At 36.6% G+C, this 13,184-nt stretch overlaps 1 protein-coding gene across 1 annotated transcript in view; it reads right to left on the minus strand.

The window, feature by feature from the left end:
- The window catches only part of tmx4 (thioredoxin-related transmembrane protein 4), a 17,831-nt gene extending 5,293 nt beyond the window's left edge, over positions 1-12,538 (minus strand). Inside the window, exons 1-6 of the mRNA XM_056477484.1 lie at positions 12,321-12,538; positions 11,618-11,733; positions 6,609-6,654; positions 3,899-4,027; positions 3,743-3,788; positions 1,789-1,890 (exon numbers count right to left, since the gene is read on the minus strand). Coding sequence (XP_056333459.1) covers positions 1,789-1,890; positions 3,743-3,788; positions 3,899-4,027; positions 6,609-6,654; positions 11,618-11,733; positions 12,321-12,511 — 630 coding nt within the window. The 5' untranslated portion in view covers positions 12,512-12,538. The remainder of the gene's footprint in view (positions 1-1,788; positions 1,891-3,742; positions 3,789-3,898; positions 4,028-6,608; positions 6,655-11,617; positions 11,734-12,320) is intronic.
- Positions 12,539-13,184: the final 646 nt, after the last annotated feature.

Genomic DNA, 13,184 nt, shown 5'->3' on the forward strand with positions numbered 1-13,184 from the left:
GTAGATTGCTTTTGAATTGGTTTGGTTAAGAGAAGGGGGTGGGTGGGTCAGTCAGTCAGTCATTCATTCAGTCGACAGCAAGCTAGCCTGGTTGGCTGAAGTGTTTATTGCGCCCTCTGGTGGATTTATGTTAGAAGAGGACGAGAAGAATTTGAGATCATCAAAAAGCATACTCAGCAGTCTCTGGTGCAGACGTACCTCCGGTTACATATTTTGCTGTTCCTAGAATTGTACACCTGGGTACATATCCACAATGATCCTGGGTTGAAAATGTCTCATTAAAAGTGTCATTACTCTTTCGAATCATTTTTAACAGCGTCATTAATATTTAATGATATTTTAATGACAAACTCAGAATGCACCCCTGTAGAGGAGGTCAAAGAAATATTAATGATGCTGTTATAAAATTTCTTGTCATATGTATAGTGGCTTAATGACAACCATGTTTATGACAGATTTATGACAAGTTGTCTTGGTAATGTCATATTGTCATGACAAAGACACACAGATTGTGATGTATTTGTTCATGCCAAGTTGTCAACCCAGGCTCACTCTGAATACGTACCCTTATATACATTTCTGGAGAGCACCAAATACATCCCAGGAGTTACGTTTTATGCAGTTTTTGGTTTCACGAATCCACCAGAGGCCATTGTGTACGCTTTTGCAGATCTCAAATTTCTCTCGCGAGTGCCATTCGCGCCTGCTGTTCTCTTGTAAATCCACCAGAGGCCACTGTCGACTAACTGATTGACTGACCAACCTCCTCCTTCCCTAAACCCAACCGTCAGTGTTTTCAAAAGCAATCCAGAAAAAGAAAAGCCCTCTCGGCCACCTGATTTTTTTTTTTTTTACCACGTTTTCAGATTTTACCTCATTCTCACCCTGTTATTTACTTGTTTATTTTATTTTTTGGCTTTTGTTTTTGTCTTATCCACCTTCTGGAACCGTTCATCACTGGACTCGAACCCCATTGTCATGTTCAACTCCGTTCTGCGTCTCAAGTCCACCTACATACAGCGCAAGCCACTAAGCAAACTAGTAACAGCGGGAAAGCCGTCCGAGATAATCGGTCAGCTGGTAAGCGAAAAGGAACGACGTCATACCACCCTGTAGCATTCATTTTAAAGACGAAATGCAGCCATACGTACCTCTGGCTACATAATTCATGATCTCTAGAAATGTATATAGGGCTACGTTTTCAGAATGAGCCTGTGTTGCAAGTTGACATAACAAACAATGTCAACTCTGCATTTAAAATGACATAACTCAGCAAATGACACTTAATGACAGTTGTTATAAGCATGCATAAAATCTAATTCACATTCAAGACATGCATCAAGATTAGAAAGGTTTCATGGAGGTCTTATTAAGTGTTAATGAAGATCATTTTCCCCATTAGACAGAATAATCCCAGCAGCTGAAGTTTGACTTTGAAAAGTTTTCTCCACTCCATGTGAAAGAGAAACCACCCACTGAATCCAGCACAGAGCCTGCAGAATTACACAACTCACCGTTGTATAATGCAGAACATCTTTAGCGCCCAATTTATTTATTATATAATTCCTTCTGCTGCAAGTCATCATGCGATCTGCTTCACTGCGAGTCAAGTGCACTTTGTGAGTTCGTTCCCTTCGGTAAATGCTCTTTTCAGATCCGTCCACAGAAAAATATGTATGCATGAGATGCTTTGGTGCACAGAGTAAAGCAGATCTCTTTAAGCTCTGAGCGTGAATAATGCATTAACTCACCCTTGGAAAATTGTGAAAATGATGTTGTTGAACTCACCAGGCCGAGCACCAGACCCATGAAGAGCGTGATGATGGCGAAAATCACGTATGAACCCCAGGATGGGATGCCGAGGGTGTTCGTCAGGTACGTGTGGATTTGCTATGTGAAATGAACAAGAGATTGACATACAGTTATTTTATTTTGTCTGGAATACACACTTTTACATTTTTAAAGTAAATTTTTAGCCCACTTTAACTTTTGTTTTGATTTGCTACTAAACAAACCACTGTTATCCAATGACCTGCCTAATTATCCAATATCTTGCCTAGTTAACCTAATTATCTTATTTAAGTCTTTGTAAATTGCACTTTAAGCTAGTTATATATATATATATATATATATATATATATATATATATATATATATATATATATATATATATATATATATATATATATATATATATATATATATATAGTAATAATTCATTCATTCCTTTTCTATTCAGCTTAGTCCCTTTATTAATTTGGGGTCACCACAGCGGAATGAACCGCCAACTTATCCAGCATATGTTTTACGCAGCGGATGCCCTTCCAGCTGCAACCCATCACTAGGAAACATCCATACACACTCATTCACACACATACACCATGGACAATTTAGCTGTACCACATGTCTTTGGACTGTGGGGGAAACCTGAGCACCCGGAGGAAACCTACGCGAACACAGGGAGAACATGCTAACTCCACACAGAAACGCCAACTGACCCAGCCGAGGCTCAAACCAGTGACCTTCTTGCTGTGAATGTGCTACCCACTGTGCCACCGTGCTGCCCCATAAGTAATAATATAAGTAGCAAAATATTATGTACCATCATCATCAACCAGAAAAAAATTAGTTATTAGGACTATTATGTTTTAATAATTCTTTAATAACTTTTAACTTTGGTGAATATTTTTTTTTTTTTTAAATATTGAAACTTGTCATTCGCAGGGTTTCTATCCTAACGCAAAGCAAATCTTTTAAAAATTCGTCCCCAAAAAAATCCAAAATGCAAATTTCATCCTGTTGTTAGCGCAGCTCGATATACCGATACTAAAAAAGTATCGTCATACCCTGGCTTTCAAAACGATACGATTCTGCATTTTTTTTTTCATACCAGTACTTTTGAGTGACAGCTGTAGTTACGAGTGCTTGTCGCGCTTTTTCTATGGCAAACTGAGTATGTGTGTGTGTGTGTGTGTTGAGCTGTTGAACCAAGGTTTGTCCTCTCACTAGGGATGGGTACCGAAAGACTATAGAATACACAAGATGTTTCACTCGTATAGTTTTGAATGGAAAAGTGTAACGGTCAATTTGTCGAAAGAAGCCCCGCCTTCTAATACAGGAGCCAATCAGTGATCATTATAGATTGAGGATTCTCCAGGGCAGGGGCTCAGACCAGACGTGAGTTTCTGCACATTTTGTGGGATTCGAACGTTTAGAAATGAAACTAAAGAGACAGCTGTTGTTTAATTTCAATAGTGACTCCTAATCTGAAATTTAATCGTAAGCTTGGCAGGCGATTTTGGAAGATTTAATGTTTTCCGAGGAGTTTCAAAGGCGGCTGCCGAGTGAAATGCCTTAAAGAGACTTTGGTTTAATATGCAGTTTTACACAGCTTGACTCTGGACTATGAAATTTTGCAAGATCGCATGAAAGGGGCGGGGCTACATGCTTAACCAGGCTCCACCCCCTGTGCAGGAATTATTTAAATTAGTAATATTGTACTGAGTTCATTCCCTTTACAAAACCCATTGCTACAGTGGCATTTGAGTTCATCCAGAAACAGAGAATACGTCACAACATTAACATTCCTAACAGCAACATTACGCACTAAAGACAGCTGGAAGAGTAAAAAAAGCACACTAGGAGCCTTTTAAGAAACAGATGAAGTCTTCAGGGTTTAGAGAGAGTAAATGCTGGCAGTGTTAAAGACTAAACTACAGAAGCAACAGAAAATGTTTCTTACTCTGATCCACACAGAGAGTCGAAACAGATGAGCCATTCCTGACATTCTGGAAAAGAACAAACAGGGGGTCACATTCAGTTTGACTTATTCGGCTTAAGCAACATTTTTAAGAGAGATTTCTTGAAGCAAATGCAGACAGAAAAGGGTTTTATTTACAGGAGAGATGATGGTGACTTCCATCCTGGCACCGGCTCAACCGTCGCCCACTTTCTGTGCACAACATATGCTTGGATATCCTCTATAGTCCGCGATGAAACATACTTGCGGAAATTTCCATTTTTAGCGCTGTGGGTGAGACGGGGTTTTCAGTATTACACAATGAAATTCATTAGCAATTTTGGGGTTTAAAAAAGGAAACCTAAACAGAACATTTTACATTGATGTAATACAGTACGCAGAACTTGTAAATATTTAATTATAATCAAATAAAAAAAGTAAATATTAGAGTAAAAACACTGAATCATATATAATTTTATTGATTAATCTTTGTTAAATTTGTTAGAAATAGTTTTAAAGGGGACCTATTATGCAAAAATCACTTTTATAAGGGGTTTATACACAGTCGTGTGGCAACAGTGTGTGAATATAACCAGCTTCTAATGGGAAACATTTAATAATTAATTTTTTTATAATCGGACTTAATAAAAACAGTCTGCAGAAACACGTTCAATTGACATTCTGCCTTTGTACGTGTCATCAGAGGGGGAAAGCCCCACCCACTAGTGACCGTCTCTCCCTCATTAGCATAGGATGTTAGTCTTGTTTTTGATCTGCCACTATGTTGACATATGCATTTGTAGCTCCGCCCTCTTTTGAAATCAATCTCATTTGAATTTAAAGCGACAGTCACCAAAATGCCACAATTAGGATCAAAGCCTCAAACGGGTCAGTTTAAAAGACTAATAAAAATTATTTGTGTGGAATTTTGAGCTGAAATTTTACACACACACACACACACACACACAAAGGACATCAGAAATTTATTTTACATCTTGTAAAAAGGGGCATAATTCAGAATACAAATGGATTGTATTTTTGTTTACAGTATAATTTATACACACTGCTACAGAATAGAATACAACGTAAATAATTGATAATAATAATAATTGTATTATTTTAATAATAAATAATAATTTATATTTAATAATAAGTTAATTAACAGGTAATTTATAGCTAATTAGCATTTTACCAATCTTTATTTCTTCACATATTTTTGTCACATTTGTCCAAATACATACTTTCAGATGAGACGTTAAACCGTGGTCCTGACTCTCTAGGTCATTAAAAATCCCATGGCACTTCTCATAAAGAGTAGGGGGGTAACCCCCGTGTCCTGGCCAAATTCCATCCATCAGCCCACACCCATCATGGCCTCCCAATCATCCCCATTTTTTGAATTGGCTCTATCACTGTCTCTCCACTCCACCTATATCTGGTGTGTGGTGAAGCACTGGTGCTGTTGTCCTGTGGCTGCCGTCGCATCATCCAAGTGGATGCTGCACACTGGTGGTGGTGTGGAGAGACCCCCCTCATGATTGTGAAGCGCTTGGGGTGTATGGCTACACAATAAATGCGCTATATAAATACACATTACGATGAACTAATGAACAGTTCATATCTTAATAATAGGCAGGTAATAAGCCAGTAGTTAATAGCATGAATTGTGACCTAAACTAAAGTGTTTCCAATTTATTTTAATTAGGCAAGTCATTGGACAGCAGTGGTTTGTTGTCCATCTAGCCAATCAAAAATAAGCAAGAGAGCTAATAATATTGACTTTAGCAGTTTTTACATTTGTATTTTACATTCATTTTAATTCAACCCAGGCTCATTCTGAAAACGTAGTCCCGAGGACGTTTCTGGAGACCGCGAATTATGTAGCCGGAGGTACGTATGGCTGCATTTAATTTTTTAAGCGAACGCTGCGGGGCGGTATGACGCCGTTCCTTTTAGCGCTCGCCGGCTGACCGCTTACCTTTGTGTGGAGGGCTTTCCCACCGCAACCAGTTTGTCCGGTTAGCTCATCCTGTATGTCGGCGGACTTGAGACGCAGAGAGGAGCTGACCACGACAATGACGACCGGGTTCGAGTCCGGGTAAGAGCGGTTCCAGAAATCAGCTAAGACTAAAACAGAATCCAAGAAATAAAGCGAAGAGGTCCATAACAGGGTGAGAGGGTGGTAAAATCCGAAAACGTGGTAAAAAAAAATAAATAAAAATTTGGACGAGGGCTTTTCTTTTTTCCGAACGGCTTTTGTAAATCGTTGGTTGGGTTTATGGCGGGCGGGTCGATCGGTAAAATTGGTTGGGTTCAGGGAAGGAGGAGGGTGGGTGGGTCGATTGACCGGTCGCCCAGTCAATCATTCAGCCAGTCAGACAGACGTTCGTTCGACAGCTGCCTCTGGTGGGTTCACGCGAGAACAGCGCGGACGCGAACGGCACTTGCGGGAGACGTTTGAGAAGCCAAAAAGGCGCACACAGCGGCCTCTCGTGGATTCGCGAAAACCAAAAACTGCAAAAATATGTACCTCCCGGGACGTATTTCGCGGTCTCCAGAAACGTCCTCGGGACCACGTTTTCAGAATGAGCCTGGGTTGTTTTAATTACAAACCAAATGAAAATGAATACAATTTAGATTAAGAATTAAAATGTTTTACGCTTTCTCCAGAATGAAAGAAATATAATAGGAAATACAGTGGAAAAATCTCCTTGCTCTGTATTGGGAAATATTTGAAAAAGAATTCAAGGGCTAATAATAATTTAGCTTGACTGTATCTGAAATCCGCGAGACCATTTTAAAGTGGATGTGAAAGCGAGTTTTGTGGTGACACCGGAGGGAATATAGATTCAGCCATCTGAGGACTTACTGAAATATAGTCGGCAGTGTTGTAACCAGAAACCTCCCACTCAGACCTGCAGAACAAAAGAGGAGATATTGATGCAGAAATGCAGAGAACATCCTATACCGGACAGAAAAAGTCCCCTCGGCATGGGAAGGCGGTGTGAGCTTTATATCAGAGCTGAAAGGAGAGTAAAGGCTGACAGCTTTCTGACAGTAAGAGGCGTTTCTGCCCGACACAGAAAACATACGGGAAAGAAACCCGCAAGACAACAGACTCCGTCATTAGTGGCTCAAATGCAATCTTCACTAGGATTTAGAAGGCAATTAGTGTGCGGAGGAAATCATCTAAACGGGTATTAGAGGCCATGTGATGCTTCGTAGTGTTTTGCTTTTCCTGTAGTGTTTAATGCAGTGGTTTGAGAATGTATAAGGTCTGCAGCACTCATGCGAAATGCTATAGACCAGCTTAAAACACACTGATTCAAATGTAGATGTTAGCATTTATGTAAATGGTGTCACAAATGACTTCATTTCAGCGAATTGTATTTTCTATGTAAAGCTTAGCTGACCAATCAGAGCGCTCTTTACTTCTGGGAAGGTGGGAGCAAAACTCTGTGAGAGAGGTTCTAACAGATTAGAATAGTAGAGCATTAGAGTGCAGCAATTTGTCCCAGAACTCCACTGAGAAATTAGGATAGGATATAGGTCATTTAGGGCAGGGCTATCAGTCATTTAGGGTGAGACTATCAGTCCTATAGGTCAGGGCAATCTGTATTTTAGGGCGGGGCTATCAGTCATTTAGGGTGAGACTATTAGTCCTATAGGTCAGGGCTATCTGTATTTTAGGGCGGGGCTATCAGTCATTTAGGGTGAGACTGTTAGTCCTATAGGTCAGGGCTATCTGTATTTTAGGGCGGGGCTATCTGTCATTTAGGGTGAGACTATCAGTCCTATAGGTCAGGGCTATCGGTATAATAGGGCGGGGCTATCGGCTCTTTAAGGAGGGGCTAATGTTAATTTAGGGCAGGGCTATCAGTCATTTAGGGAGGGGATATCTGTCCTTTACGGCGGGGATATCGGTCCTTTAAGGCAGGACTATTGTTAATTTAGTGCGGGGCTATAAGTCATTTAGGGAGGGGACAGCTGTCCTTTAGGGCGGGGATATCAGTCGTTTAGGGCGGGGCTACCTGTCCTTTAGGGCAGGACTGTTGGTCATTTAGGGTGGAGCCATCGATCATTTAGGGCAGGACTGTTGGTCATTTAGGGTGGAGCCATCGATCATTTAGGGCAGGACTATTTGTCCTTTAGGGTGGGACTATTAGTCTTTTAGGGTGGGACTACCAGTATTTTAGGGCAGAGCTGTCAGTCCATTAGGTCAGGGTTATCAGTCATTTAGGTCAGAGCTATCATTAATTTAGGGTGGGGCTATCCGTCTTTTGTGGCAGGGCTATCGATCATTTAGGGCGGAGCCATCGATCTATTAGCCTGGGACTATCAGTCTTTTAGGGTGGGGCTATCAGTCCTTTGGGTGGGGCTATCAGTCATTTAGGGTGGGGCTATCAGTCATTTAGGGTGGGGCTCTCAGTCCTTTTGGGTGGGGCTATCAGTCATTTAGGGTGGGGCTATCAGTCATTTAGGGTGGGGCTATCAGCCATTTAGGGTGGGGCTATCAGTCCTTTAGGGTGGGACTATCAGTCTTTTAGGGTGGAGCTATCCGTCCTTTAGGGTGGGGCTATCAGTCCTTAAGGGTTAGAATATCAGTGTTTTATGGCATGGCTACAGTTCTTTAGGTCAGTGTTATCCATGATTTAGGTCAGGGCTATCATTAATTTTATCATTTAGGTTGTGGCTATAAATAATTTAAGTTGGGCCTATCAGTGAATGTCTTGTTTTTGCACTGCCTTTACAGGAGGCAGTGGTTTAAACAAATATGATACGATTTAGTCTGTAAAAGACCACCTCTTCAAGCTTGGTACGCTTTTTTAGTACCAGAATGTCAAAGGAATCTCTGATGCATTTTAACTAAATGAGGTAGGTGTGAAAGACCTTAAGGGCTGATTTACACCAATCGCATCTAAAATGCGAGATGCAATGCTTCTAAATGGGTATCCAGACAGAAATCAGAACCGTTTCTATAAACAGAAACTGACTTTTCTGATTGAGCCACTGCTGTGGAACTGACAGTGATGAGCTGCACTAAGTTGAAGATCTTTTAACTTCACATGGCTTCTGAAAAAAATGCGGCACTCACATGCTCAGTGCTTTAAAAAAAAAACACAAGATGCGAGTGTAACGGTCACACACATTTGTGAAGCACGTGTTTACATTGAAAAACAATAGAAAAGTAGCACATTGGAGAGGAAAAATGCATTCTGTGTGAACGACCCCTAAGAATTGTCACTGTCTCTGCATGTTGTTGCTTTCCTGGCAATTCTCATTTCTATTATCCTCATTTGTAAGTTGCTTTGGATAAAAGCGTCTGCTAAATTAATAAATGTAATGTAAATGTAATGCACAAATGTAAATGTTATGCATTGTGTAGATCTGTAATAATATAATAATCTACAATATGTGAAAAAATATGGTTTGTGAGAATGCATAACAAACAAAATAATGATCTATTAAAATAGCATCATATAGCTAATAACAAGTGCCTTAGAAATATAAATGAGTGACCACTGCTTGTAACGTGTTAAAAGCACAACTCAAGTCTTTTTTCCTTTTTAAATCCCACTTTAGATTTTATTTGAGCCACATGACAAAACTTAGAGTTCTGTGTGTGCAAACAATCCAGCAGTGTTTTCCTCTAAAATCTCCAGACAGACCGCCATCCATCAGAACAGAAACAAACACTGTTGATAATGACACACATTATGGAGTATTTTTTAAACAGTTATTAATGAAGCTCATCCTGTTTAATAAAAATAGCCTCTTTCAACTCTGCTATTGCATAATGTGAAGATGTTTTTGCACTTGAAGTTTCAATCAAGTTTAAATAAAAATGAAAAGAGAAATAAACATAGTCAAATAAATAAGCATCATTTCATTCACAGCAATAGCATTTAATACAATATGTGTGGTTATATTCTTCTATGTTAATTATATGTTTATAATAAGATATTAAATAAAAACCCTTGCTGTATCTCACTATATATATAAAATACAATGTTTATATATTAGTATTAAAATATTATAGACAATATAAAATACATATTGTAATGAAAATACAAATACACTCAAATAAAATTAATTATTTTTCATTATTAACGGGACAGGATAAACATTTAATTTTATACGTGTCATTATATGCTTATTAACAAGTTATATATACCAAAGTATATATGTAACTTTTACAGATATTATACAAAAACGACATAAGTGTATCTATAAATATAAAATAAAGATAGCTAAATATTAGTATTAAATATTATAGACAATATAAAATTTTACATGATTTATATCTAAAATCTATTTATTAATGTTAATTTAAATGTATCGATTGTACATTTTAAAATGAATTTATATTAGTAAATTTTGTTCATAAAATGTATTAGAACATATGTCATGTTTATAAATGAGCAATATTTGAATAACAATATGATATCTATAATATAACAAAACAATTTGACACTTAAAATTTATTAAATACATGCTAATAAAATGACATCTCATCTAAATATTGACATCTCATCTAAATAAGTAATAAAATGATTAAAATAATTTTTATATTTTGCATAATTATCTGAAAATATTTGATTTTATTAATAAAATATTGTTTTCAATGTAAATAAAATTAATTAAATTAAATAAAAATTCTGTAAAATAAAATTATTCATTTAACCGGATAGGATTAACATTTAATTTTTAATAAAGCTTTTTACCAAATTTAACATATAACAATATATCTATAAATATAAAAGACAGCTAATTATAAGTATTTAAATATTATACACAATATAAGATTTTATATATTTATCAAAAAATATTTTATTACTATTATATATATTATATTATATATTTATTACTATTAATTAAAATATATAGATTGTACATTTAAATTACAATGTTACTAGTATAATATTACATTCATAAAATTTAATTATTAATATTAATGTAATTCAAATGTATCGATTGTACATTTTAAAATGAATTTATATTAGTAAATTATATTCATAAAATGTATTAGAAAATATGTAATGTTTATAAATCATCAATATTTTAATAAAAATATAAAATCTATAATAAAATTATTTGACGCTTATTATTTATAAAATACATATTAATAAAAATGGCATCTCAGCTAAATATTAGTATTAAAATATTATAGACATTATAAGATTTTGCATAATTATCTAAAAATATTTTATTAATATTAATTTATATTAATTAAAATGTGCAGAATGCACATTTAAAATATGATTATATTAATATATTATATTTATAAAATGTATAAAAATTATATATTATATAATATTTCTAACTTAATAATGAAACTTGAAAATATATAATATAATGGCATTATATTTAATGTTTATAAAAGACAATAATAAAACTGATATCTCATGATAAACAATATTATGTACAATATTATATACATTATATATTATTATTTGTTATGAGATATAATTTGTATTATTATGTATTTTATAAATATTAAATGATTTGACAATTAATATTTATAAAATACATAATAATAAAACTGATATCTCATAAAAAATAATAATATTTATAATATTATATACAATATATAATATTTGTTATGAGATGTCATTTTTATTGTTATACTATTTTATAAATATCAAATCATTTATGATTTATAAAATACATAATAATAAAATTACATCTCATATTAAATAATATTATATTCAATATCATATACATTATATATCATAATATAATATACATTATATCTCATAACAAATAAATAACATTATAGTACACTTATATGCATAATTAATGTGTAACACTATAATATTTATAGTGATAAGTACTATTAATGGTTATCAAATGCAACAAAAACCATGGTGGTCAAACCTGGTTGTTGTGTAACATCAACCCTGCCCACAGAAATGCCCAGACTGTCACTTTGTCTTCCCAGATCCTCCCAGTCTGCTTGTAAATGTTGGCAAGCAGGGCACCAAGGGGCATAACTGTAATAAGCACACACCAAACACAGCCATTCATCTACAGTACATCCATCCTGAACATTTCATTTGCATACTGCTGATGGTCTACACTGTATGTCATTATTAAACAATAACAAACGCGATTTATGTCCGTTTACATGCTTAATATTGCAATACGAAACAATCTACGTTTTTGCGTGAATCACAGAAGCAAAACACAGGAGAAATTCAAACCACTTCCGGTGATAACTTAGCACACACGTCATCATACAGCACAGACTGTTGTTGTTTTTCGTTCGATACATTGTTGCAGTTTTAACGGACACACTGACGCGATTAAAATTGATACAATGTTGCGGTTTAAACGGATACGTTGTTGCGGTTTAAATTAATACATTGTTGCAGTTTAAACCGATACACTGTTGCAGTTTAAACTGATACTCTGTAGCCGTTTTAACGGATACACTGTTGCAGTTTAAATTGATACATTTTTGCAACGCGGCCGATCAAAGCGTCGCGTTCTCCCGCGCGCGGGAAATCAGACGAAATCATGATCTCGGTGATTCTGCAGATCATACTGTACAGGAGATCAGATCACACGGGCTACTCACAATTTGATCATCCACTCGCCCTGCAGAATCAGCGTCCAGTTGGCATCTGCCACCGTCAGCACATTACCGGCGTCCGCCTGAGCGTCTCCTCGACCCGCGAGCGCCAGAAACAGCGCGGAGATCCACAGAAAACCCCTGCCATATTTCTGCATGTCGGCGCGAGTCAGCCCCGCCATATTGCAGGAGCACATGATTCAACACAAGCAGGAAATACAGCAGCAGCGGCGACGGCGGCGCGCAGACGCTGCAGATGCGTTTGAATACACACCTCTGCTGAAACACACAAACATCTACACACGCACTGTTATAATAACTATTATACTGTCATCTTAAACAAACGTGTGCCATATGTTATTAATATTGCTATTATTATTATTATTATTATTATTATTATTATTGTTATTATTATTATTGTTGTTGTTATTTGCAATAATACTTTAATGCCTACAAATATTACAGATGTAGTGATATAAGTATCAGTAACTTATGTGGTGTGTGTGTGTGTGTGTGCGTGTGTGTGCATGTGTATAGGGTTGGACAATGAAACTGATGTAGAGCTTTACTTTGTAGCCATTAGTCTTGGGAGTGACAGATACAAGTCCTGCACAGTGACCAGAGAGATTTTGAGCCGTTCTGGCAGATTTGTGTCCAGGTCATTACTTGATGCTGGTGGAGGAAATCCTTTCCTGACTCGCCCCTCCAAAACACCTAAAGTGGCTCAATAATATTTGGATCTGGAGACTATGCAGGCCATATGAGATGTTCAACTTCGCTATCATATTCATCAAACCACTCTGTCACCAGTCTTGCTGTGTGTATTGGTGCATTATCATCCTGATACACGGCACTACCTTCAGGATACAC

The sequence above is a fragment of the Danio aesculapii genome, chromosome 17 (assembly GCF_903798145.1).
Source record: "Danio aesculapii chromosome 17, fDanAes4.1, whole genome shotgun sequence".
NCBI lineage: Eukaryota > Metazoa > Chordata > Actinopteri > Cypriniformes > Danionidae > Danio > Danio aesculapii.